Here is a 27,999-nt window from a genome sequence, read left to right on the forward strand (position 1 = left end):
TCAAAGTATTAAAACACAGTGTTTAAGATCGTCCTATGCAATGATTCTGTAAATGTAAGTCATAGAATGAACTAATCTCTATACCTCAAGTCAAAACTGCCAAACAACAGCAGTTGTTAAAAAAAAAAAAAAAAAAAAAACACCAAGAAATCAAATCATAAGAAACAGAGAGTTAGAAAATGTCGATTCTATAGACTGGAAGAGTCACAGAGCTCTCACTGAGAAAGCTGTGTTTAGTTGAACCACATGCCCCTCCTCTGGGAAATGCCAGCACCCCTCTTCAGGGACCTCACCTCTCCTGGGCTGGCTACTGCTCAGCACTGTGACCTTTAAATCACCTACCTACATGCAAATCATCTTTGCCTCTGAAGATGTCTAAGAAAAGAAAAACTATGCCACAGAGTGACTTCCCAGAAACTAACACCTGAGCAAACTACCCACGTAAACCTGTCACCCTCTCTGAACAGCAGGTGCAGTCAGGGTCAGGTATCCCCAACAGATGAGGGCTCCCAACCCTTGGCTTGCCGAGACACTTAAGCACTTGAACAACTTAAAATCTCACTGCCAAGTCCAGTACTGATGTGAGAAGTAATCCTATAGTCACTTTAAATAAATCATTCAAATGGCAGCTAAGAACAATGTGTTACCTGAACCAGTAACATGATACACAGAAAAGCAGACTTACAACAATTACCATTGTCTTGATTAATCTTACGATTGAAATGTTTAATCATTTATTTCACTTGTAATCGTTATCTTTTATCACTGACCAAACATGCAGTTTTAATGTCCGCTTCTATTATTTATATTGGACATTTTAAGGTTGTATTCTAAGGTTACATTACACATTTCATTGGAATTTTAAATAAGTCCTTAAATTTTAAAAAGCTAACTATTCTACGTGCTCTATCTGCATAAGGAAACACGGCAAGGATTCATACAAAATTAATACAAGTGTTACTTATGGGATGGGACGGCAGGGCTGGTGGGAAGGAGTAGGCTGGGCCTTCTCAATGGACTTCTTCCTACACTGTTTTGATTTTGAACCATCTATGTGCAATCAATACCTGTTCAAAGGACACATATTTAAACAGAAACTGTCTGAAAAGTGTATCAGCCACTATACAAATAAATTAATGTGTCAGAATTCTGGGTCTTCAGTTTACATAAAAAGTGGCACACAGACAAATACAGTTGATAATCACTTTTAACTCCATATGCTTGCCAACACATCCTCTAGTTATTTTTTTAAAAAGTAAGGCTTTGGGGTTTTGTCTGCTTTCTTAAATCCTACAGATTCAGCTTCTGAATACAGGGTATGCCTCCCTTCCCAAAAGTTCGTTTCTAAAACACTCAACTCACATGTTGGCCATGTTGCCTCAACAAGTCCTGACTGATACATTAAATGTGCTAAAACCAAGCGAGCTTGTCCTTTGTAACTCTCACTCTCCTAGTCCTGCCTAGCCGAGACAGACACCAGGAATGAGGAGCCTGGAGCACCAGAGCAAGGACAAAGAAGGCCACACGCAAAGTGAGCGAAAACAAAGGCAGCCAGGGAGAGGCTGGCTTCCTTCTCCCTCTGCTTCCCCAATGCGACAGAGAGACTCTGGTTTCCCTGCAGGCCTGCATTTACCCGGCCCCTGGCAGCAAGCTCTCCCTACTCCCGTTCCCTGTAGCCCTCACACACCCTTTCTTGAATCACTTTCCATGTCCCACTTAGCTTTTCAATGAAGCAAGTCTTGTTAACATCTCTACTGTATAAAACCACAATTAACCACAATGAGTGATCTCGCCTGCCAGTGCCGACGTAAACCCTCTCCTGACTGCCCATCCTGTCCTCCCACCCAAGCATGTATTCAGGAAAGTGTGGTGAGTTTTACACCACTCCTTGCTTGAAAAATATAAAACCATTTTAAGATGTTTAAGAATAATCTACTGTGAAAATAACAGATCCCAACACTACCTATGAATATGAGGAATCCCACACCACCACTCCTTTCTATGTCAATAAAATGTAGTCTAACCCAAAAATCAGAATTAAATTCCTAAGACAAGACACTGAAAACGCAGTACCTTCACAAACGAGACTTGTGGGTGCTCTTTGGCGAGTTCTGCCATCACATCGTTCATCTGAGCACACTGCGGAGCCCATGGTGCCCAAAAATGGACCACAAGAAGGGACCTGTAAATCCGAAAAACGCAGCTTTTAAAAACAGTAGCTTTAGAAATAAGCGAATAGTGATAGATTAAATTTTATTACCAAGAAACCTTTCAAGGACTGCCTTAATTGTTTTTGTACTGCTAGAATCTTATATTAAACACAGGCTGAAATATGATTTCAAGGTCTTCTTTCGGATGAATTTTCAAATTAATGATATTTTTTGAGTCAATATGTAGCTCACATGAAGTGGTTCTGAACATTCACCCACCTCAACTACTAGCCATGTAAATTAACTCTATTTTGAGACCCTGCAGAAACTAGATTTCTGCAGTCAGGACATAATGTTTGTGAAACATGACTGTATATGCATTACTATTAATGTTAGTATTTTTAAACATGGTATTGTAATAAAGTGATCATAGGAATAGGAATAAAATGTAGCAAATGAAATATATAAGCAGAAAACAAGGAAAAAAACAGAACCGCTTTTTACAGACAAACTTTCTTATATTATCCTACAAAGTATTTTCTAAAAATTGACAGTATGAACAGACAGAATAGTGGACTAATAAACTGCTGATAAAATCCTTAGAAATCTCAGTATGTATCTATTAACTATTTTCATATAAAATTATGTTGGCAAAGATACCTTTAAGTCTAACCTCATACTCAACTGAAAACCCTTCACTTTTACAAAGCTCTAAATTCAAACAGCTGCTTCAGTCGTATGCAAGTCTGGACCCCACGGACTGGAGCCCGCCAGGCTCCTCCATCCACGGGACTCTCCAGGCAAGAAGACTGGAGTGGGCGCCGTGACCTCCCCGACTCAAGGACGAACCTGAGCCTCTTAGGGCTCCTGCACTGGCAGGGGGGTTCTTTACCACCAGCGCCACCTGGGAAGCCCAAATTCAAATACACGCTCTCTCAACTACAAAAAGGCTTCCCTCACAGCTCAGTTGGTAAAGAATCCACCTGCAATGCAGGAGACTGGGGTTCGATTCCTGGGTTGGGGAGATCCCCTGGAGAAGGAAAAGGCTACCTACTCCAGTATTCTGGCCTGGAGAATTCCATGGACTATACAGTTCATGGGGTCACAAAGAGTAGGACACGACTAAGCGACTTTCACTTTCACCTACAAAAAATCTGAAAACTCAAGAAAACACATTGAAAAATATGTTACAAGGAGGAAAAAAACAAGGACAATTAAACCTGGGCAAGAAAAAAAGTAATCAACTGTTAAACCATTAAAACAATACAGCTGAGAAAAGAAGGGGCTTGGTACCTCCAAGTTTCTGGCTTAGTGACTTAGGTAGTGGTGGCACTCACCACGAATCACAGTCCAGAAGCTGGCAACCTGAGAGGAAAGGAAGTCAGTGGGCTGTTAGTGACAGTCGAGCTCAGGAAAGAAGGCCACGCTTAATCCGCAGATCTGCGAATCAAGAGATAGTGGGCACCACACTCATCCACGCCGGAGAATAAAGGGGCCAAGGGCAGAGCCTCTGGGGCTCGTCAACACCAAGTCAAGAGAGACAGAGGGAAAGGAGTCTGGCAGTAGACCAGAGAAGGTTCAGGGGTCTCACAGGAGTCAGGAAGGGAGGGGGACAACCATCAAACGGAGCAAAAAAAGTAATCAGCAGTGGGGAGTCATTTCAGCAGGTGAGAGAAGCAATGTGTGGACCACTGAGCTGAGGATGAGGAAGTAAACTGCTAGGAACCTACTAGGTAAGTGACTGGGCTGTTAACAAAGAGAGAGCAAGGATCCAGACAGATCAAGGGATGGGTTTTTTTCAGTGCAAGAAAATCTTCATAGTTTATTTTGTGAGGGGACAGTGCAAATGAGAGGGAGAGGCTAAAGACATGAGATTCAAGGTGGCAGGACAGGGAAATCTAGAGCAGAGAAGAATTCACCTTGAGAAGAGGACAGTTTCCTCTGGGTCAGGAGCAAAGGAATCAAGAATGGGTAAAGTGAAAAAAAGTGTTAGTTGCTCAGTCGTGCCCAATTCTTTGCAACTCCATGGACTGTAGCCTCTCAGGCTCCTCTGTCCACGTGATTCTCCAGGCAAGAGTACTGGAGTGAGTTGCCATTCCCTTCTCCAGGGGATATTCCTGACCCAGGAATCGAACCCGAACCCAGGTCTCCTGCATTGCAGGTGGATTCTTTACCGTCTGAGCCACCAGGAAGTCCCTAGAGTGGGAAAAGCTACAAGTAAATCTGTTGTGTTGGGGGAGGGGCATGTAGAAGAAGCAGTCTGATGAGGCTACTGAAGTCCTATTTTCTCAGGTAGGAAGCAAGGTCTTGTGCTGAAACAAAGGAAAATGGAGGACAAGGGTCACAGACAGGACCAAAGAAGAAGGGACAGCTGCCTGGGACACAGAAAGCAGGAGGCTCCGAAGGAAGAGCCACCTAAGGCAGGAGAGGAACACAGGGTAAGGCCCCCACTCCATGGGCCCCCACTGTACCTAGAACTCAGAGGAGCACTGGCGCATGGCCAGAGACTATGGAGGAAGTATTGATACTTCACCAATTACTGCTTCCTCTTCCTCTCACGCATGCAGCTGGACATTACCACTTCTTACCAAACTGAAAAATGATTTTTAAAATCATAATATTCAATGATTAAAAAGATAAAGTGAGACAACACTTTCATATCCCACTGGTAAAAGTTCAATTGGAAACTTTCAGAAATTTCTTGTCAAGAATCTATCCTACAGAAGTCATTAAAGAGACAAAGATGTATGTATATGAATACTTCCCCAGTATTCTACATAGCAAGTAACTGTAAAGGGCTATTGGTCAACAATATAGTTTTCTTAGTGATCATAAAATATTATAAAGTCATTAAAAATCATATCTCAAAGAACAATTAATAACAGGAAAATGCTTACAAAGAGTACATTTTAAAAAAATTAAAATAGGTTACAAAACTTTTTAACAGTATGTGCCAACGTATGTAAAAAAGAAAAAGTACACATATACAACTTAAATTCCATCACTACTAATGTGGCTTTGAAGAGTAATTTAACCTAACTTCCACATCTGTGAAACAGCAATAATACCCTGGGAGGTTGGGAAGATCAAACAAAAATATGTAAGCCCTTTAAAAACATTAAAGAATTACATTAATGTTATTTTAAATTATCCACGCTATTCTCATATTTAGATGCTTAACTTCTACTTTCCAATTAAGTGAACAATGCCTAATATCATGAGGACATAAACCTGAAACAAACATAAATGCTGTCACCCTCTCCTGACATCACACTGTTCTCTCCATCTTCATGGATAGCCCAATGTGCAGGGTGCACTGTTTAAGGAAAAACCTTTTAGAGAAGACCGAGGTTCAAACCCTAACTACTGTGCTTCTAAACAAGGTAGTGAACCTTGGTTGTCAGTAAAATAATTAGTGGTCAATAAATGGCTGTCTCTCTGTTATTTCAGATGTCCTGCTCCTGAGGTTAATCCTGTGCAAATAACACCAACTACCATGTATTAAAATCATACAGTATTAAACTATATTAGTTAAATATTTTACAAATGGGCAAAACCTTAATTACTCTGCAAATGGGTATTAATATCCCCACTGTATAGACTAACTGAGGTTTCAATAACACATAAACATGTGATTAAACGACTTAAGCAAAAACCATTTTCAATTTACATGAAATTTTAAAATTGAGAAGCGATGATCTGTCAAACAGACGTTAAATGGCATTAACAAGGCATTTCATATTCTGAAATGCTGCCATTTCCACCAAAAGGAGCACAGATCTGTTCCTTCCCCAGATGCCAAGCACCACTTCCCACGTGCCCATCTAAAGGAATCATTTCAATGTTAATACCATTTGGATGTGTTCTTGCCACTGCTCTGAACTTGGGTCATTTCAGATACAGGCAAGAATGCATCCAAATGGTATTAACATTGAAATTTTAACCGACTGTGACGTCTTACGGACTTTTACGTTAAAAAAAAAAAATGAAACATAGAATCAAAAATGCCAAACACACAAACAGCAAAATAGTCTTCACCCTCACCGGGAGAGGGTGACCGCGTTTATGTTTGCTTCAGGTTTCTGTCCTCATGACGTCAGGCGCTGTTTACTTAAAATGGGTAAACTGAGCGTTTATTAAGGACAGATCCATACAAGCCCGGCTCCTTCCAGAGGCCGCCTCAGGGCCGCATCCCTTTCCATCAATGAGTCAACGTCATTCCCCACGCACCCGCCTCCCGGGGCCCACCTCTTTCAACAATTTACCAAGTGGACCTGAAACGCCAAATGAGCTGTTCTGATGAACACTTTTCGGCACCGCGGCCAGGAAGACAGGGGCTCTCCCCTCTCACCCGCACCCCCACTCCCCCCCGCCCCCTGCCACGCTCCCAGGGAGCTCCCCATCTGTCTCCAACTCAAACTCGGGGCTGCATTCAGGTTCACACGCCCCACCGCCCTGAGCTCCGCGCAGGCTCTTTGCCCCTTGGAGCCTCCGAGCGCTCCCGCCCGCCGGCCACGCGCCGCCCACGGCCCTGACCCCTCTCATCGCAGAGGACACCGAGGCCTCGCCAGGGCGCGAGCACAGGGGAGGCCCTGGGCTAGCAGGGGGCTGAGCGGGGAGCGGGTGCCCAGGCGAGGGCTCGACGTGGAAGCGGAGAGACCCCCCGGAGGCCCCGCGCGCCCGCCAGCGCCGACCCGCAAGTTGGGGGGCGGGGCGGTGTTTCCGGGTATCCCCCAAAAGGGCCCAACGCACCCCGCGGGTCTCCTTCCGACCCCTCCCCCTAGGAGGAGGCAGGCGGGCAAAACCAGAACCGAGGGCGGCGCTCAGGAGACGGGAGAGCCCCGTCCAGCGCCCGGGCAGGCGCGCTCGGCCCGACCACGAGCGCCCTCAGACGCCAACTGCCGGCCCCGCTCGGCCTCCCTGCAGCGTCCGCCCGGGACGACACGGCAAGGGGCCGGGGTCTCCGCGCCCACCCCCGGCCGGGGGCTGGGTCCCCGCGTCGCCGCCCCCCGGGGGGCCGCCGGGCCTGGCGCGCCTTCTGCAGGGCGCCCGAGTCACGGCTCGGGAACCTCGGTCTGCGGATGCTGCTAGTGTAGAGTGTTGTCTGGTGGAATGTTTGGACCAGCTCCCTCACAGGGGCGGGGACCCGGGCTCGGGGTCCGGGCCGCCCAGGCTGGGCCGCGCATGAGGGAGCCGGGCAGTCCGCCCATGAGGCCGGCCCCCGCCGCGTCCCCTCACCCCTGCAGCCCGCCGCCTCGCTTACTTGGCTCTGAGGCGCAGCAGCTCCTCAAACTGCCCGGCTGAGCCGACCTCCACCACGGCCGCCGCTGCCTCAGCCGCCCCCGCCGCCATGCTGCCGCCGCCAGACTAGAGCAATCGAGCGCGGGCGGCCGATGGGGGCGGAGCGCGGGCGGTGGCGCAGGAAGCCCCGCCCCCGGCCGTCCCAGAGGCCCCACCCCCTGGCCCGCCCCGCCCCACCGGGGCCGCGTGCCAGCCCGGAGCTGGTGAACACCCTGGGGCTGCGGCGTCCGGCGGGCCAAGTAGGACCCTGAACCCCGGGGCTCTGGACTCTCAGGAATCCTGACCTCCGGGGCTCCTGGAAGACAGGGCTTCTTGCGATGCTAGCAGCTCCTAAGGCAGCTGGGAGAAGGGTTTATGCGCGCGCGAGTGTGTGTGTGTGTGTGTGTGTGTGTGTGTGTGTGTGTGTGATGTGTGTATTTGAGTGAGTGAAGGCGCTCAGTCGTGTCCGACTCTTTGCGACCTCATGGGCTGCAGCCCGCCAGGCTCCTCTGTCCATGGGATTCTCCAGGCAAGAGTACTGGAGTGGGTTGCCATTTCCTTCTCAGGGGATCTTCCCTACCCAGGGATCGAACCTGAGTCTCCCACCCTGCAGGCAGACTCTCTACCATCTGAGCCACCAGAGAAGCGTGTATTTAACAAGCTGACATTTTAATCCAAAAGGTAGGGATGGAAGAAAGGGAGATCAGGGGAAGGGAGGTTGCGCCCTCTCCGAACCTCACTGCTGACAAGGAATTTCGAATTCGGCCCTGAAGAACCCGAAGCCGAGTCAGCGCATGGCCAACCATCACCCACTGTGAGGTCAGGCCCGGCTCCAGTACCCGCTCACCTCGCCCCGCGCCCCTCTAACCTCAGGCCTCCCCCGGGTCCCCTCGGCATCTCCTGATGCTGACGCTCCAGGCAGTGCCCCCTCGCCACCTCTCCACCACTGCTTCGCACTCCTCTTCGGCCTGGGTGACCTTGTCCATGGTCCCGGTAGCCTTCATCGCCAAGGAAACCTCCCCCAGAGCGCCCTCCCCTGCCCCCGGTGCCCATGGCTAGGGGAGGGCGGGGAAGGATGGTCTCTTTAAGGTTCCCCCCAGACCAGCCCCGGCCGTGTCTCCAAAGCGCCCCTCCTGGATCCCAGGTTCACTACCGCATTGCTTCCACCCAGACACGTGGGGCTCCTCCAGACATGTGGGGTCTTCTGGCTCTGTACCTGGCTGGAGGACAGGCCCCGTGGAGCCACACTCAGGTGAGGGCTCCTGCGCAGCTTGTACTGCGGGCACGCCTCACCCGTCACCGTGTTAAAAGCGTCTGTGCTCTCACATCAAGGGCGGGAATTGTGTCTCCATCCCAGAGCCTGAGTGAGAGCCCGGCACGTGGTAGGTGCTGTGAACCACGCTCTCTACTTGCGACCGGGGGAGGAGGGGCGAAGTGGACTTATGGAGTTTCAGAGACTCATTACCAAAAGAAGTTCATGTAGTGTATCCCGTGAGTAGTCTTTACAGTTATTGCATGTTGAAATATACTGGGTTGTGTGAAATATATTATTAAATTAGATTTACTTCTTTCTGCCCTTTAAATGGGGCTTCCCTAGCAACTCAGTTGGTAAAGAATCAGCCTGCAATGCAGGAGACCCAGGTTCTATCCCTGGGTTGGGAAGGTCCCCTGGAGAAGGAAATGGCAACCCACTCCAATACTCTGGGAAATTCCATGGACAGAGGACCTGGTGGGCTACAGTCCATAGGATCACAAAGAATCGAACACAACTGTGCGACCAGCTTTCACTTTCACCCTTTAAATGTGGTTGCTAGAGATGTTTAAAGTATGCAGGTGACTCATTTTTGGCTCACTCTGTGTTCTCTCCTGGGCAGCATTGTGCCAGTAACTGAAAGGGGCCTTCAGTTACACCTGTGACTCAGCCTGAGAAGATGTAACTGAAGATGGTAAATTACATTATTTAAAATGTAAAAAGAGAGCAACTGTTTTGTATCCTGGCTTTGGTAGTGGATACACAAACCTGAATGTGATCAAAATAGCATAGAACAAAGAAAAAAAAAACACACACAAAAAGTAAAGCTGAGGAAATGGAGGAAGATGGACAGATTGTATGAATATCCATGCACATCCTAATTATGATATTGTACTATAGTGTTTCAAGATGCTGTCCTTGGGGAAAAAACATACACAGAATCTCTTCGTGTTATTTCTTATAAACGCATGCATGCTGAGTCGCTTCAGTCATGTCCAACTCTTTGCAACTCCATGGACTGTAGTCTGTCAGGCTCCTCTGTCCATGGGATTCTCCAGGCAAGAGTACTAGAGTGGGTTGTAACTGCGTGTGACCCTACAATTATTTTTAAATAAAAAGATTATTTTTCTTAAAAAGTAAATAAAATCTAGAGATTGCTATGAAAAATATGCACTGGGAAGACCCAGAGGAATCGGGTGGAGAGGGAGGTGGGAGGGGGGATCGGGATGGGGAACACATGTAACTCCATGGCTGATTTATGTCAATGTATGACAAAACCCACTGCAGTGTTGTGAAGTAATTAGCCTCCAACTAATAAAAATAAATGGAAAAAAAAACAATTTGAACTATAAAAATAAAGAAAGAAAAATGCAACAAAAGGGGAGACAACGGCATGTTGCAACACAAGGTGTTCGCTCTGATGACCATCTTTAAGCAGAATTCTATAAATACAACATATTACTGTATAGGTGAATGTAGCAAAGAAAAAGTCTTCAGAAGGATGTGCCCCAACGAGTTAGGAGCGCTTGCTCCCGGAGAGGGAGAACAGGGGAGTTTTATTATTCATTTATTTGGCTGTGCCAGGTCTTAGTGGTGGCACAGTGCATCTTTGCTCTTCATTGTGGCTCACAAATTTTTAGTTGCATGTGGGATCTAGTTCCCTGACCAGGGATTAAACCCAGGCTCCCTGCATTGGGAGCACAGAATCTTAGCCTCTGACCACCAGGGATGTCCTCTCCTTGGAAGATTCTGCCCTTTATGCAGTTACCACTGTTGACATCAACAAGTCTAATGTTCGGCAGGTGGATCACTGAGCTGTGCAGTAAAGACCACTCCTCGAAGCTCTGAGCCCCAGTCATGTACCAGGGCTTGTCGCATCTGAGCTACAGGTAGATAAGGTTATACACAGCTACAGAGTGCTTTTCAGCTTTCCAAAGCCCTTGCTGTTTCCAGTCCATGATGCAAAAACGTCACTGCCTGTGATACCTAACCAAACTTGGGTCCGCTCGCCTGCCCACGGTAAAGCCAATCTACCGGCCCCAGGTTGCAGGGGGTAGGGGGAAGAAAAGTGAAGCATTTATTGCAGCAAAAGTGCTGCACCCTGCGTCTGTGAATTGACCCCAGTTCAAAGAGAGATATGTAGGTGTGGTTGAGGTGTAATTACATTTAATGACAGCTAACATTTCAGCGCTTCTGAATAAGTGAGGACATATTTTAGCCATCCCATTTTCGAGAGCACATTATTCCCTCTTGGGCCCAAGGGTTACTCCCCAGCAGGGTAGAGTGCTGAGTGCTAGGTGGGCACAGATAACCCAGGCGGAGAAAAACACCTACCTGGCGGCTATAGATGAGGACTTGGAATTGAGTTCCCACCTGGCTAAATCTTTGTGTACCCTATGTCAGCGAGCTGAGAGACACACAGGTTTTTAATGGGCAAAGCACAGCATTGAAAAGTGCCGTTACTCGGGTAAAATGGCATACTTCCTTTGCTTTAAGAGAGAGTCTTAAATCCTAATTACTCCTCTCCCAAAGACCGGTTGAGGATAACCCAACTGGAAGAAACTAATTTCCTCAGGAATTTCACTGTTACAAGATTAATGGAGCCCCCCTGCAGAGAAACAGTAAAACTGTAAGTACAGTAGATTTGCACCTGAAGGATACATGTTTTAATTTCTGTTCTCAAGCTGTGATAACATCTTCTCAAGCTACTGTAAAGGCATAAATGAGCGCCCGCACCTCTGCTGAGAACCTGCCCACACGGAGCTCCCCGGGAGGCATCCTCCCGGACTGGGGCTCAGTCCGCTGGGGTGGCCCCGAGCCGGGTAGGGTGGTGGTGTGACCACAGACCACGGCTGGCCGCAGGCCTGGGAGGGCTGAACAAAGGCTCCTCCCCAGGAGCCCCAAAGGGTCACCCCCATTGGGCTGCCCCAGGGCAGAATCCTGCTGAGGGGCCCCCGGCCTGGAATGAGAACGAGGTAACTAAGAGGTGGATGGTCTGTGTTCTGCCCCTCGGGAGCCCCCAGGGAATTTCACCCCACAATCCACCAGCTTTGGGGGCTCCAAGAATGGGCCTTGGGAAGGTTGCCTCACAAATGATGTTGAGATAAACTGGACACACGGGGTTCCCACCAAGTGACCATGCCTTGCTCTCTGTGGCTCAAGGGCCTCCCCAGCAACTGAGATGCTCCAACTCTCATCCTAATAGCCAAGAACTGGTCTGGGATAGGGAGGTGGACAGGGATGTGAGGTTTCCTCTGTCAACCCTAGGGAGCCCTGCACGCGATCTTGGCAAAGTCTGGCCAATTTTCTGTCCCCTTCCTTACCAGGAACTGCTTTTATTGGAAGAACTCTATGTATATGCTGGCTATAAAGGTTGTTTATGCTGCCATAGCGAGATTTTTATTGGTTGTATTTTTGCTGCACTTGCTTGAAAAATAATTATTTCCAAAGAAAAGAAGAATTACATATCCAGTAAACTAAATAAGACTCATGTTTATTAGGGACCTCTGACAGCTCCTCAAATGTGAAAAAAGATTTCGAAGCAGTGAATGGACAATTTATGGGCAAGTTTATTTGTAAAACAGATTTCAAGACATACTTCATCTTGGCTCCTCCAATAAAAATACATTTCATTTCTTTTCAGAAGTGCATGCTCTCTGATGGTTTCATAGTAATCCCGTTTCCCCTAAGAAGACAGGACAGTGTGGATAAGTGTGTGCCCACTAACCTAATCTAGGACTGGGCTGGATGATTTGGGATTGCTATATGTCAAAGAAAAAAAAAAAAGATGTGACCACATCTCATAAGATGCACTCTAGAAGAAATATATTTATAAGAAATGAAGTTCACAAATCTTGATCTAATTGCTACAATCTTCAAAATCTCTTTAGCCGAAATCATTTTTAAACACACTTCTAGTTGTTGGCAATTTATCAGAGGAAATTCATCTTGAGAGCTGACTGCCCATTTTCCATCCCTTGCATCAATTCTAATCTGTCTTCCTCAGAGGACCAGCCAGGGCGGCAGGTGCGGGTTGTAGAACCAGTTTCCAGGCTGTAGGTGGCACCAGCTGCTTCTTCAGCCTGGGGAAGGAGCATCCTTTGTTGAGTGGTTTCTTTATTCAACCTGGAGACTCCGCAATTCAGGATTAACCCAAACTGATGCTCTATCTTGATGCTCTATCTGTAGAGGCTCTGTCGATCCTGCAAAAACATGCTTCACCCCTGACCTGCCAATTTTTAATACCTTCTCCTGCCTGCTCAGTTCAACCAGCAGTGTATGTGAGGTCCTGTAAAATGTACCGAGTCTGCCCTGTACAGATGAAAGAGGCCGGTACGGGGGCCGGGGCTGGGATGCGCGGTGAGCGAGGAGGAGAAACTCGCACACACACAGCTACGCGCGCCTTTGTCTACCCGATGGTTCCGTTTTCTGCATGACCACCCACATACAGATGTGATGGCACTTGGTTGATCATGAGTGTACAGAGTCACTGTGTACGTTTGTATGCAGCTGTGTGTTGTCTTGAGTCAAACGTTTTGCATATAAACGGTGGTGTGTGTGTGTGCGCGGGTGTGTCTGTGTATTTATTCTCCAGGTTATTTTGGAGTTAATTTTCTGTTGCTGTTTGTAATTCTTGTTTAAGGATACAAATGGCTTTGCTGTCACAAACAAGATCCCTTGTAAAATCCAAGGTAATTCTAAAGAGAGCTAAGAAGTCTTAAGCAGTCAAGCCCCTCGGGCTATGTGGTTCTGAGATGTCCTGTCTCAGAGGGGACCCTTCCACCCTGGAGTTCACAGGCCCTCCGTCCCACTGACCTTGGCACTCTCGTGGGTCGCTTCTGCCTTTAGATCTCTCCTCACAGGGTGGATGTCTGGAGTGTCCGGCAAGCGCTGTGAGCAGAGCTGGCCCTTCTTACTTGTGCAAGCAAGTCAGGGTATGCTGAGAACACACACCCCTTAAAGAATACACCCTACTGTACAGTGCTGGGGGCCAAGCCATGGCCAGTCGGTGATTCTCTCATACGAGGCAGGAGCCATCCCAACCAGGACAGCTAGCTGGTTTAACCAATGACCACAACAATCCTATGTTTGACAAAATGCCTCAAAAATCTGGTACACCTACAAAGGCCTTCTCCCCAGCCTCTCTGTTATCTAAAAGATAACGGTGGCATTTCCCCCAGGTATGGGGCAAAGGAACACCAGGTATCTTTTTTTAATCACCTGATATCTGTATTCTTTTAAGTTTATTTATTTTACGAGGATAATTACTTTGCAACATTGTGCTGGGTTTTGCCATGCATCAGTATGACTCGGAAGTCTGTACTCTTGAAGCTCTCCAGTGCTGTGGGGCAGGCTGCGTGAGCCTTGGCTGGCCACAGGCCCCTGGAGTCCAGCGGCGGGACGGCAGGGACGCTGGTGCTCTCCCGCTGAGCAGCTGTGGGAGCCCCCGGCCCCACGGTGTGGCAGCCGCCGCTCCTGCTGCAGCTCAGGGAGGCGGTGAAATAGTACAATAACCCCGGATGATGGGAGCAGACCTGGATTTGTGTCAGAGTCTGAAAGCCTTCCCAGTTCCCATGCTCTCTCAACTGGCTCATCCACCTCAGATTACAATGGCTGGGATGATTTTCTGTTAAAAAAAGAAAAGAAAGAAAAGAAAAAAATTGCTGACTTTAAATTCCTTCCTCTAGTACCAAACAAACAAGAAAGGAAAAAGCAAACCACTGATTTTTAAATGATACTTAAGCTCTATTGCCCAGTGAAAGTGACCGCTGCTCAGTTGTGTCCGACTCTTTGCGACCCCATGGACTGTAGCCCACCAGGCTCCTCTGTCCTGGAATTCTCCAGGCCAGAATACTGGAGTGGGTAGCCATTCCCTGCTCCAGGGGATCTTCCCGACCTAGCGATCGAACAGAAGTCTCCCGCATTGCAGGCGGATTCTTTACCAGCTGAGCCACCACGAAAGTCCCCTGTAGTGTGTATATAAAATAACTGAGTCGGTTCCTGCCCCATTACTAGCATCCACCGTCCCAAACACACACATTTTGGGGGTTGGTGAGTGCTCTCTTGCATGCATTTCTCACCTTGAAAAGCAAATAAGTTTAACTTATATTCAAAACACATTTTGCACATTTTTTTCTTTATCCAGAGGATTTGAGTTCTACGCTCTTGCCATGTCTGTACCATTGCCACCCATTCTCCTTTTTCTGACCCTTGGTATCCTCATGTCCCTTCCCTATGACTTGGTAGACCTTTGTCTTATTTCAACTTTTGAAATAAAACACAAAAGTCTGAAAAGAGTAAAATAAATCTGGGTCAGGATTTCAGGCTCTCATGATAAAGCAGCCAAACCTCCATCAGAATAAAGGAAAAAACTTAGCGGTGACTCCGTTATTAGCTTAAGCTTAAGTTAGGACCTATTCTTCGCTCCTCTGTATGAAATATGCTTCACTATTTTAATCAGAATAAATATCTCATGTAAACATGTCTATGCCCACATGACCTTCAGACTTTCCAGCTATAACATACGTTCTTTTTTCAGTCCATGGTCTGTTGAGCTATGAGATGATTAACAGGAGATACCTGACGGGGACCGTCTCCTTCCTAAGATAAAAGAAGTCAGGGCCTCCCAGCGGGCAGCCCTTTACGGTGTGGGCCTGAGGGAGGAAGCAAACACGACCCCCAGCCCTGGCTCTGCCAGGCGCCGAGCCCCTCAGAGGTCAGGCCGCAGCGGCCCCGAGGCTGAGAAGGCTGAGGCAAAGCTCCCGGGGCCTCAGGGAGGTCTGCAGCCGTGGCCTGCTGCCCCACGCCCCCAGCCCCTGCACCCCTGAAACCCCTCCTCCTGCACTGCTGTGTCTTATGCCCACTGCCCCAAACTCTCAGGCTTTTCTCTCCAACGGGTGAGGACCGGAGGGGGCTCCTGCCCACCTGGGTGAGAGGCTGGTTTTCCAGTTTCCGCACATCCTCTGTGGTGGCTTCACGGCTAGAAATGACCAGATGCGCGTCACAGGGATTCCTGGCTGCCCTGCTTTTCTTCTCCCCTTGAATCAGGTCTTACCCAGCACCGAGTTATTAATGGGCATAACTGTATTTACCCTACAGAAACATGTCTTTTTATGACGGGACATAATATTAAATAACAGTGTTCTGGAATTCCTGTCCACTGACACAGATAGGGAAGCCGAGTTTAGAAGAATCCCAAGGCCTACTCTGATCCCTAAATGAGATGTTCTGTTTTAAGGACAGTGATAAAAATCTTTAACACTATTTAGCAATCCCTTTGGAAGGATTTGTCTCTTCTTTACCAAAAGATGCAGTATGTGAGTTTGTGTGCCTTTGCTTTTGTTTTATAATTTCAAACAGTCAGAAAAGATGGCATCCACTGGCAATCAATTTATTTTGATTGATAAAAAGGGGTTAATAAAAGCCCCTCAGAAATAAAAAGAAGGTGACTAGTGATATATCTTTCAGGGAGCCTTCTTTTAGCTGCGCATAAACAGAGCAAGCTGTTTTACTTCTCCCCAATAAGTCTTCTCCCCTTGTTTTCTCTACCTACCGAGTCATTTATAATCCTTATTATTTCCAACCCACACGCTAACGCGGCCTCAGTCATATTTCCACAGCCTGGGGGTTTCTCCTTACTATGTTGTGAGAGCCGAGAGGCAAAAACACCCTATAATTTATATGAAAATACGTGCCAAAAATGGATTGTCAAACATAGCCAATGTGACTTCATACACTTGCAAATAAAAAAATTTTAGGATGAAATATAAAACATCGTGCTAAAATTTCCACCTACTGCCGAAACAGCACAGCACAGGAAGTATACGCGTGTCTGGCGTTTAACAGTCATTATGCAGGCTGAGACGCAGAGGTGAGTTAAAGCGAGATAAAATGTGCAAATCCAAAGCTAATGCTTTCGCAAGCACATATGCGGTTTATTAATATTTTAATTTTTCTACAGCACCTATGTAGAAAACACAAAATGACAGACTATAAAATCCCTGCCCACTGTATGTAGCGAGTGTTTACAGTCCCATTATGGGATGGATGGAGGCACACACGTTTTACAGTATCGTACAAACCTCTAATTTGCACTGGTGGTAAAGCCTTTCAAATAATTTTCTATTTTTGATCATCCCTGAAGAGCATATGTACAATGTCAGGGAATAATGTAGGGAAATGGCTTAGATCCCAAAGGTCTCTGTGTAGGGATATTAGATTGAAAGTTGAAAATGGTGGTTTATTATTATTGTTATTATCATTATGATTTGCCTTAATGAAATAAACCTGGATCATTATAAGAATTGCAATTAGAAAAATCTTATACTGAGTCTTGCCATAAAAAATAATAATAACCTGAGCGAAAATAACGTGGAGACAAAACCATGACCCTTAGGAAGATGAACACGTGCTGACTTTCTAGAGAGACGGGCATCCTTCGGACTCTAATCGCCTTGGGGTGGAGCAGCTGTCCATGTGAGTGGGCCCCTCGCGGTACCCGCGTGCTGCCCGCCTGACGAGCAAGGCAGGAGCGGCGGGCTGACGTGGGGCCCTGCAGGCGGTCCTGGCCGGCCACTCTTTAGTAACACTTGGACTGGGGCATGGAAGCATAAGACATGATCACAAAGACAAGAGGTGGACCAGTGGATGGCTTGTGCGTTCTTGTTGTTTCGTTGTCCCACTTAACATCCCAGAAACGTCGGCTGTCTTTAGCGGAAAATAGCCCAGGGCGGGCAGGTGACCCCACAAACCACCTCTGCTGAAGGCGTCCATTCATCGGCTCAGCCCTGCGCACCCTGGCTGGGTCCCCTCTTTGCTCGGCACGGGGGACACAGGTTTTTAGGAAGAGAAGCCCTTGGCCGCACACTCCCAGGCATGAACCACCTTGAGCACAAAGATGGGTGTTCACAATAAAGATTATTCACGTCTGTGCACAGCAGAGGCGCCCCTTGAGGAAGCCCGCGGGGGCTCCGTACCCACCAGCCGTGCCTGGAAACTCCTGCGGGGACACCAAGGCCCCTGGGGCAACTAGCGAGCTCTTTTGTTTGTTGAACTGTTGCTGTCGTTTGGTCAAACTCACTGGGTTTCAGGAAGACCTCCGATGTAATGAGGTTTTCCACAGAACGAAAGGCGAGGGCAGAAGACATCTAGACAGAGGCGTGTCTGTCTGAATTCAGGTCCGCCCTTCAACCTGTGCAGCTGCTTCTCTGAGGCTGACGTCTCTGATTCTTTATCCGAGCCTGAAGGCAGACCTGCAGCGTTACTGTGAAAGTGAAGTTGCTCAGTCGTGTCCGACTCTTTGCGACCCCATGGACTGTAGCCTACAACGCTCCTCCATCCATGGGATTTTCCAGGCAAGAGTACTGGAGTGGGTTGCCATTTCCTTCTCCAGAGGATTTTCCCGACTCAGGGATCGAACCTGGGTCTCCCGCATTTGTAAGCAGACGCTTTACGGTCTGAGCCACCAGGGAAATCCGCAGCGTTGCTGCGAGGATGACGGCAAATCAAGGGTGCAGGAGTGACCACTGAAGATGGTTAAAGACCCGTGGGCGGGGACTTCCCGAACGAGCGCCGACTGCAGGCCAGGCTCTGCCCCCCGGGGAGACCAGCCCTCCGGGAGGGCCCAGGGAACATCCCGGAAAAGAAAGACCCCTGGCTCCCCAGGGACGAGTGCCCTGGCGGAATGGAACCAGGCAGATGGCGTGGGGGTGGGGGCTTCGCTTCTCTCTGCGGGGGATGGTTTCCTTAAGCTCTGGAAAATAAGGAGAGCTATTGCCTGTTTAGGGAGACGGGTTCCAGGCAAAGATGATAAACAGCATTGTCACAGAACATCTAAAGAAATTGTGAATTTCAAAGGAATGAAACAGTCAATAATCTATGCTAGTGCCCAAGGAAGTTCTGGGAACTTTTTTTTAAATAAGAGGGCAAGAAGAAAGGAAAGAGCATTTATTAAATACTATGTGCCAGGCTCTGTGCTTCTGGATATATATATATACATACATACATATATACATACATACATATATACATACATACATATATCTCAATATGTAAAACAGGGGCTGCCCTGGTGGCTGAGCGGTAAAGAATCCACCCGACAGTGCAGGAGACATGGGTTTGATCCCTGGGTTGGGAAAATACCCTGCAGAAGGAAATGGCAACCCACTGCAGTATTATTTTTTACAGACGTCATTAATGACTTAAAGGAGGATGGCTAAGTCAGTGGAAAAGTAGAAGTAATTGTTATAGCCACGCTTTCCGAGAAACAAACTCACTCAGAAGGACAATGCAGATAGTGGAGTGCAGTTTTTTACACCGGCGGGCCCAAGGCAGAGTCTCCTCTTAGCCAAGGGCCCCGACCAGCATTTGTGAAAATCTTTTATACCCCATGTGTACGATGTGTACGTGTCCAAACCCACCACCCCAATTCCCCTGAGACTTACATAAACAAAGGAAGGGTAAATACAACTACAATAACCCCATCATTCACGTGTTATGTGTTCAAACAGTCAATAATCAATAAGCCCGCAGTTACATTCCAAATAGTTAATAACCGATAAGCCTGTGCTTACATTCTGATAGATAGTGTCCGGAGGCAGGGGTGATTAGTGTCTGTTTTCTCTTAGGTGATGAGTAACCTGGATATGATCTTCAAGGTTCCCCTGTCCGGAGGGGGTCTTATCCTTCCATTGTCGTTCCCACGGGCACTAAGCAGAGAGTTCAGAGTCCACTGGAGAGGTGGCCGAGCACGATCAGCACAGACAGGCCTGAGATGGAGTCCAGGCCCTATGAATTCCTTCTTCATAATGACTTTGCAACAGGTGAATCAAAACTTTCTCACCCCCTCCTCACAAGACATACACAGACACACAAGACATGTATGTGTGCACACAACCTCCCACCCATTAGAGAGGCTGCAAATGGCATGCTATCAAAGGCAACCCACAGCTACTCCATGAAGCCCTGACATCCCTGAGAGGCTTTACTCCCATTTTACAGACGAGGAGACTGAGGCTGGGGACAAACACTCCTCTCAGCACACCTCACTAGTTAAGCAGACAGCACCTTTCCAGAATCTTCCTGGACTCCAAATGATCAAGTGCTTGGCTAGGAAAGACTACGGTGAACTGCAAATGTGCCAAGTACCACACATCATGCTGGGCACTATACAGGGTCTCACAGTAAACTTTGAGCGCCCCACTATGGAAGGGACAGTACACACACACACACACACACACACACACACACACATGGTTGTTATTGTTCGGTCACTAAGTCATGTCTGACTCTTTGTGACCTCATAGACTGCAGCACACCAGGCTTCTCTGTCCTCCACTATCCCCCAGAATTTGCTCAGATTCATGTCCATTGAGTCAGTGATGCCATCCAACCATCTCATCCTCTGTCGCCCCTTCTCCTCCTGCCTTCAATCTTTCCCAGCATCAGGGTCGTTTCCAACAAGTCGGTTCTTCACATCATGTGGCCAAAGTATTAGCGCTTCTGCTTGCACATCAGTCCCTCCAATGAATATTCAGGGTTGATTTCCTTTAGGATTGACTGGTTTGATCTCCTTGGTGTTCAAGAGACTCTGAAGAGTCTTTTCCAGCACAATTCAAAAGCATCAATTCATTGGCACTCAGCCTTCTTTGCTTCCCTTGTGGCTCAGCTGGTAAAGAATCAGCCTGCAATGCAGGAGACCTGGGTTGCATTCCTGGGTTGGGAAGATCCCCTGGAGAAGAGAAAAGCTACCCACTCCAGTATTTTGGCCTGGAGAATTCCATGGACTATATAGTTCATGAGGTTGCAAAGAGTTGGACATAACTGAGCGACTTCCACTTGGCTTCAGCCTTCTTTATGGTCCAACTCTCACATCCATATATGACTACTGGAAAAACCATAGCTTTGACTATATGGACATTTTTCGGCAAAGTGATGTCTCTGCTTTTTAACCCACTGTCTAGATTTGTCATAGCTTTCCTTCCAAGGAGCAAGCATCTTTTAATTTCATGGCTGCAATCAATATCCACAGTGATTTTGCAGCCCAAGAAAAGAATATCTGTCACTGCTTCCACTTTTTCCCCTTCTATTTGCCATGCACTGGCAAACACAGACACTCACAGACACACACACACTGCTGCTGCTGCTGCTAAGTCGCTTCAGTCATGTCCAACTCCATGCGACCCCATAGACGGCAGCCCACCAGGCTCTGCTGTCCCTGGGATTCTCCAGGCAAGAACATGGAGTGGGTTGCCATTTCCTTCTCCAATGCATGAAAGTGAAAAGTGAAAGGGAAGTCGTTCAGTCGTGTCCGACTCTTAGCGACCCCATGGACTACAGCCTACCAGGCTCCTCTGTCCGTGGGATTTTCCAGGCAAGAGTACTGGAGTGGGGTGCCATTGCCTTTTCCGGACACACACACACACACACATGCATAAACTGAAGAGTTGATTCGTTGGAAAAGATCCTGATACTGGGAAAGACTGAAGGCAGGAGGAGAAAGGGATGACAGAGGATGAGATGGTTGGATGGCATCACCGACTTTATGGACATGAGTTTGAGCTAACTCTGGGTCATAGTGGAGGACAGTGAAGCCTGGCAAGTGCAGTCCATGGGGTCGCCAAGAGTCGACACAACTGAGCGACTGAACTGAACTGACACTCTGCCCGTAAAACTCTTCATGCCCCTCCCCTGGCCCGAAGAAGCCACCAGGCTGCTGTCTCTGGGAGTCTGACTACTCTACTACTTCACAGAAGTAGAATTCTTTTGCACTTGACCTTTTGTGACCCGCTTATTTCATTTTCCATGATGTCCTTAGGGTTCATTCATGCTGTAACCGGTGCTGGAATTTCCTTTCTTTGAAGACTGAATAATATTCCATTGTATGGATGGATCACATTTTGCTCATGCCTTCACCCACCTGTGGACACCTGGGTTGCTTCCACCCCTTGGCCTTTGTGAACAGTGCTGCTCCCTGCTTTTCATTATTCAGTGTAGATACTCAGAAATGGAATTGCAGGATATGATAATTTTATCTTTAACTTTTTGAGGAAATACCATACTATTTTTAATAGTGTCCACACCATTTTACATTCTCATCTCCACATTCTAGCCAACACCTGTTAGTTTATACCAGCCCTCCTAATGGGTATGGAGAGGTATCTCATTGTGGCTTTGATGTGCGTTTTCCGTAGTGATTAGTGGTGTTGAGTATCTTCTCATGACCGTTTGTATATTATCTTCAGAGAAATGTCTATTCCTGTCCTTTGTGCTTTTTTTAATCAAGATGTCTGAGTTGTAGGAGTTCTTTATGTGTTCTGGATATTAACTCCTTATCAAATACATAGTTTGCAAATATTTACTCCATTTTGTGGGTTGCCTTTCACTGTGCTAATAGCATTTTTTCACAAAAGTTTTACATTTTTATAGAGTTCAACTTACCTTTCTTTTATTGACTGCATTTCTGGCATCATATGCAAGAATCCAATGTCATGAAGCTTTCTCCTTTTTAACTCTGTTATTGTATATAATACATTAGGATAATGAATACTCAAACTATCACTATATTATTTTAAAGTCTTAAATTTTAAGATACTAAGAATTTAAATATACTAGGTAAATAACAGGAGAGGTTAATATACATCTTGTGGTTGGTACCCAAGTGGCCAATGTTTGGTAGTGTGCTACACGGAACTGTATCATTCTAAATATACCAATTGTATTAAAGGAAAAAAGAATCATGACACTTGTTAGAGAATAAGGCAGCCTTAATGCAGGGGAACCACTGGGACAGGTATAGGGACTGCGGAAATGGAATTTTGTGAGAGCAGAAAGAGTGGGTTCAACTCTAAATACAAGGGAAAGTGGGAATTTATAGCCAAGGAGCACGGTAGGGAGAGTGGGGTTGGTGGATGGAAAATTCCTAAGAGGAAACATCATGTATAAGGGGAGATTCTGGCTAAATTAACCTAGCAGGATTCTTGCTGAAAGCAGACCACCACGATCAGACATCCCCTGGGGGATGGTGGAGGATGAGGAGCCCCATCAGATACCAAGGGCGAGGGCTTCCGGCTAAGTGGACTCAGCAGAATTTGTGCCGAAACTGGAAAACGCAGGGATGAGCCTGGGAGCCTGAAGGTCACAGCCAAGTTGATAAGAGAATTCAGAGAAGCCTGGCTAGAATTTGGTCAAGGAGACCACCTGTTCCTTCCTCAGGGACTAAGTTTTTGTGCCCCTATTAGCCAATGTTTGGATCAAGCATCTGAGAAAACAGCCCTAGGTACAAAGAGCAGTGAAATTGAAATGGACGACAAAGCAGGTCATTTAATCTCAACTGCAAGACACACATACAAAGCTTTTAAAGTACAGGTAGTAATACAGGTCTGCAATAGTACTTTATTTTCAATTCTGAAACGCAAAACCTTCTAAGACTTAGGAGTTTTCCCCTAAGTGAAAGTGAAGTGAAAGTCGCTTAGACATGTCCGACTCCTTCCGACCCATGGACTGTATAGTTCATGGAATTCTTCAGGCCAGAATACTGGAGTGGGTTGCCTTTCCTTTCTCCAGGAGATCTTCCCAACCCCAGGATCGAACCCAGGTCTCCTGCATTGCAGGCAGATTCTTTACCAGCTGAGCCACCAGGAATGCACTAAGTTTGGAGCAAACTCATTTGATCTAACATGCTCTGAGACTGAGACTATCTATAGCCTTTATATATCCCACTTCTGGGTAATATTTGTCACTATTCACACATTATTGCTACAGAAATAGTGTCTTTGATTATATGTCGTTCCAGACCCCACTGAAGGTTTCTTGTAGTATATATACTGCCCTTTCAAACAGAATCCAAAATTTCTGAATTCCAAAACCACATCTGGCCCCAAGGTCCCGCACACTCATATTTACTGAGCTCTAACTCACATTTATTGTTCTCTTAGTTTACTGTGTACAATGCAACGATTTTGCATACTGCAAAACGATTACTAGAGTAAGGTATGTTAACACATCCAGTACCTCACATAGTTACATTTTGTGTGTGTGTGGTGTGAGATGTCTTAAAACCTACTCTTAAGCATCTTTCAAATATATAATACAGCACTATTAACTATATAATCACCATGCTGTATATTACAAGCCCAGAACTTAATTACCTTGTCACTGGAAGGTCCCAACGGTTTTTAATACAGGATTCACTAGTAGTCCTAGAAATATTACCAGTAGTATTGAATATTTAGTTTGTATCAGTCATTGTTCTAAGTACTTTATGTAAGTACCTCATTTAATCCTCCCAACACCATGTGAAAGCGAAAGTGTTAGTGGCTCAGTCGTGCCCAGCTCTTTTCGATTTCATGGACTGCAACCCACCGGGCTTCTCTGTCCATGGGATTTTCCAGGCAAGAATACTGGGGTGGTTTGCCACTTCCTTCTTCAGGGGATCTTCCCAACCCAGGGATCAAACCTGGGTCTCCTGAACTGCAGGCAGATTCTTTACCGACTCAGCTACCAGAGAAGCCCATCCTCTTTTACAAATGAGAAAATTGAGGTAATTAGCTATTTAATCTGCTGAATATCATGTAGCAAGTAGCCCAGCTGAGTAGGGCTTCACCACAATGGATAAGGATAGGTCTTTGTAACAAAACAGCTTCCAACTACAGAATAGTACACTTACAGTGACTCAAATATCAGAGATGAAGCAAGAAGCCTGAAGATTGGTGGGCTGCGGGTTTTGTTTGGTTCAGAAGCTGCTTTTGAACTATTAAGAAAGCTGAGCACTGAAGAATTGATGCTTTTGAACTGTGGTGTTGTAGATGACTCTTGAGAGTCCCTCAGACTGCAAGGAGATCCAACCAGTCCATCCTAAAGGAAATCAGTCCTGAATATTCATTGGAAGGACTGATGTTGAAGCTGAAACGCCAATACTTTGGCCCCCTGATGTGAAGAACTGACTCATTGGAAAAGACCCTGATGCTGGGAAAGACTGAAGGCAGGAGAAGGGGACGACAGAGGATGAGATGTTTGGATGGCATCACCGACTCAATGGAAAAAGAGTTTGAGTAAATTCTGGGAGTTGGTGATGGACAGGGAGGCCTGGCGTGCTGCGGTTCATGGGGTCGCAAAGAGTCAGACACGACTGAGTGACTGAACTGAACTGATGGGACCAGATGCCATGATCTTAGTTTTCTGAATGTTGAGTTTTAAGCCAGCTTTTTCACTCTCCTCTTTCACCTTCATCAGTTCAGTTCAGTTCAGTTGTTCAGTCGTGTCTGACTCTTTGCGACCCCATGAACCGCAGCATGCCAGGCCTCCCTGTCCATCACCAACTCCCGGAGTCCACCCAAACCCATGAGTTTTAAGACAGGTTTTTCACTCTCCTCTTTCACTTTCATCAAGAGTCTCTAAATTTAGCTTTTCTTCACTTTCTGCCTATCTGAGGTTATCGATATTTCTCCCAGCAATCTTGATTCCAGCTTGTGCTTCATCCAGCCCAGCGTTTCTCATGATATACTCTGCATAAAAGTTAAATAAACACGGTGACAATATACAGCCTTGATGTACTCCTTTCCTGATTTGGAACCAGTCTGTTGTTCTATGTCCAGTTCTAACTGTTGCTTCCTGTCCTGCATACAGATTTCTCAAGAGGCAGGTCAGGTGGCCTGTTATTCCCATCTCTTTCAGAATTTTCCACAGTTCATTGTGACCCACACAATCAAAGGCTTTGGCATAGCCAATAAAGCAGAAGTAGATGTTTTTCTGGAACTCTCTTGCTTTTTTGATGATCCAATGGATGCTGGCAATGTGCTCTGTGATTTCTCTTCCTTTTCTAAATCCAGCTTGAACATCTGAAAATTCACGGTTCATGTACTCTTGAAGCCTGGCTTGGAGAATTTTGAACATTACTTTGGTAGCGTTTGAGATGAGTAAAATTGTGTGGTAGTTTGAGCATTCTTTGACATTGCCTTTCTTTGGGACTGGAATGAAAACTGATCTTTCCCAGTCCTGTGACTACTGCTGAGTTCTCCTAATTTGCTGACATATTGAGTGTAGCAGTTTCACATCATCTTTTAGGATTTGAAATGGCTCAACTGGAATTCCATCACCTCCACTAGCTTTGTTCATAGTGATGCTTCCTAAGACCCACTTGACTTCACACTCCAGGATGTCTGGCTCTAGGTGAGTGACCACACCATTGTGATTATCTGAGTTGTGAAGATCTTTTTTGTATAGTTCTTCTGTGTATTCTTGCCACCCCTTCTTAATATCTTCTACTTCTGTTAGGTCCATACCATTTCTGTCCTTTATTGTGCCCATCTTTGCATGAAATGTTCCCTTGGTATCTCTAATTTTCTTGAAGAGATCTCTAGTCTTTCCCATTCTATGTTGTCCTCTATTTCTTTGCATTGGTCACTGAGGAAGGCTTTCTTATCTCTCCTTGCTATTCTTTGGAACTCTGAACTCAAATGGGTATATCTTTTCTTTTCTCCTTTGCCTTTTGCTTCTCTTCTTTTCACAGCTATTTGTAAGGCCTCCTCAGACAACCATTTTGCCTTTTTGCATTTCTTTTTCTTGGGGGTGGTCTTGATCCCTACCTCCTGTACAATGTCACAAACCTCTGTCCATAGTTCTTCAGGCACTGTCTATCAGATCTAATCCCTTGAATCTATTTCTCACTTCCACTGTATAATCATAAGGGGTTTGATTTAGGTCATACCTGAATGGTCTAGTGGTTTTCCCTACTTTCTTCACTTTAAGTCTGAATTTGGCAATAAGGAGTCCATGATCTCTGCCACACTCAGCTCTCCGTCCTTACAAGGTGATTAAGGTCTGGGTTTTTAATATACAGCATGGTGATTATAGTTAACATTGCCGTATTGTGTATTTGAAAGATGCTTAAAAGTAGGTACTAAACCGTTTCACACCACACACACACACACACACACACACACAAACAAAATGTAACTATGTGAGGTGTTGGATATGTTAACTGTACCTCATTCTAGTGATCATTTTGCATTATATACATATATCAGCTCATTGCATTGTATAAAGTAAACTAACAGAACAGTAAGTCAGTTAGAGCTCAGTACACACGACTGTGGGGGACCTTGGCGTATATCCCTCTTTAAACAGTAAGGAACATTTGCCCCAGAGACAGCCGTGCCCCAACAGACCCAACAGACCCATCAGCCCATCACTGTCAAAGGATTAGCTTATACCAACTTTAACTAAGCAGAAAGGATCTCGGGCTCCGCACTTTGGTGCAGAACGGAGCGGGGGCTCCGCGGTGGGGTGCACGGTCCAGCCTGGACTGACTGGTGGACTTTTGAGGCTCGGCCCCCTGAGAAGAGGGCGGCGAAGCTGGGCACAGGGCTGGGCCGGGGAGCGACGCCAGGGTTCCGGGGGTGGGACGGCACACGACGCGAATCCCAAACCGCACGACGGCCGCGGGCAGCGCGACCTCGCTTGCCCCTTCCGCACGGCCCGAGGGCCCGGGCAGCTCAGAGCTGCGGCTTCAGAGAACCGGGGGTGTTCCCAGCGCTTCTGGACGAGAAGACACCGTGCCCCGGGCAATACCAGGCTGAAGGACACCAAGCGCCGGGGCGTGGCTTCCTCCCGGAAGCGAGGCGGACTCCCAAGGACTACAACTCCCAGAGACGCCAGCGCTCCTCCCCTCTGATAGGCCCGCTGAGCCACCTATCAGCCAACCAGCGACGGCAGACGGGCTCAGCGACCAATCACAAGAGGGGAGGCGGGCGCTCCTCCAGCCGACCACAGGTCCCAAGTCGAATAGTGGCGAAACACTTAACCGGAGATTCTCTGGAGCCCCAAGGCCGACACAGTGACCGAAAAAGTGACAGAATCAACGACCTAAGGGAGTGACAGTGACTAGAGAAGTAATAGAACTAACGACCTCGGGGGGAAATCCCCTCATGTCTTCAAGGCTCTGGCCTCCGCTACTCCAGCCTGTGGTCGCGCCAGCCAGCGCTCACGGGTTCCCGGCAGCGCCCCGCCCCCAGTCCCTTATTGGCTCCCTTGGGGCACGTGAGATAAGAGGGCGTGGCCTCGGCGGCGCGGGCTGGGGCGGGAGGGCGGCACCTGGCCGCGAGAGGGGGCTGAGAGGCCTGGCCGCCTGGGGCCTGGGGCCGCATGGACACCCTGGCACTGGGCCGATGGCGACGGCGGAGGCCCGAGGATCTGCAGGTCCTGGGGGACGCGGTGAGTCCCCTGGAGCCCGGGCCTCGCGAAGCGGAAGGCGCACGCCCACCGGGTCTGGCGATTCCTGGAGCCTGAAGTGGGAGGAGGCCGGGCCGGGGCTGGCGGCGC

The 27,999-nt window shown here is 47.3% G+C and overlaps 2 protein-coding genes across 4 annotated transcripts in view; one reads left to right on the forward strand and one right to left on the reverse strand.

Moving 5' to 3' along the window:
• Window positions 1–7,554, reverse strand: part of GLRX3 (glutaredoxin 3) — a 31,308-nt gene extending 23,754 nt beyond the window's left edge. The window contains exons 1-2 of the mRNA XM_043475721.1: window positions 7,414–7,554; window positions 2,074–2,182 (exon numbers count right to left, since the gene is read on the reverse strand). Of these exons, the coding sequence (XP_043331656.1) occupies window positions 2,074–2,182; window positions 7,414–7,502 (198 nt within the window). The 5' untranslated portion in view covers window positions 7,503–7,554. The remainder of the gene's footprint in view (window positions 1–2,073; window positions 2,183–7,413) is intronic.
• Window positions 7,555–27,312: 19,758 nt separating this feature from the next.
• C8H10orf143 (chromosome 8 C10orf143 homolog) overlaps window positions 27,313–27,999 on the forward strand; it is a 57,187-nt gene continuing 56,500 nt past the window's right edge. The window contains exon 1 of one of the 3 annotated variants that reach the window (XM_043476072.1): window positions 27,313–27,891. Coding sequence is in view for 1 of the 3 variants with exons in the window: in XM_043476078.1 (XP_043332013.1) it covers window positions 27,823–27,891 (69 nt within the window). In the remaining 2 variants the exon portion in view is untranslated. The remainder of the gene's footprint in view (window positions 27,892–27,999) is intronic. The other 2 variants (XM_043476070.1, XM_043476078.1) reach the window with 2 other exon arrangements.

The sequence above is a fragment of the Cervus canadensis genome, chromosome 8, assembly GCF_019320065.1.
Source record: "Cervus canadensis isolate Bull #8, Minnesota chromosome 8, ASM1932006v1, whole genome shotgun sequence".
NCBI lineage: Eukaryota > Metazoa > Chordata > Mammalia > Artiodactyla > Cervidae > Cervus > Cervus canadensis.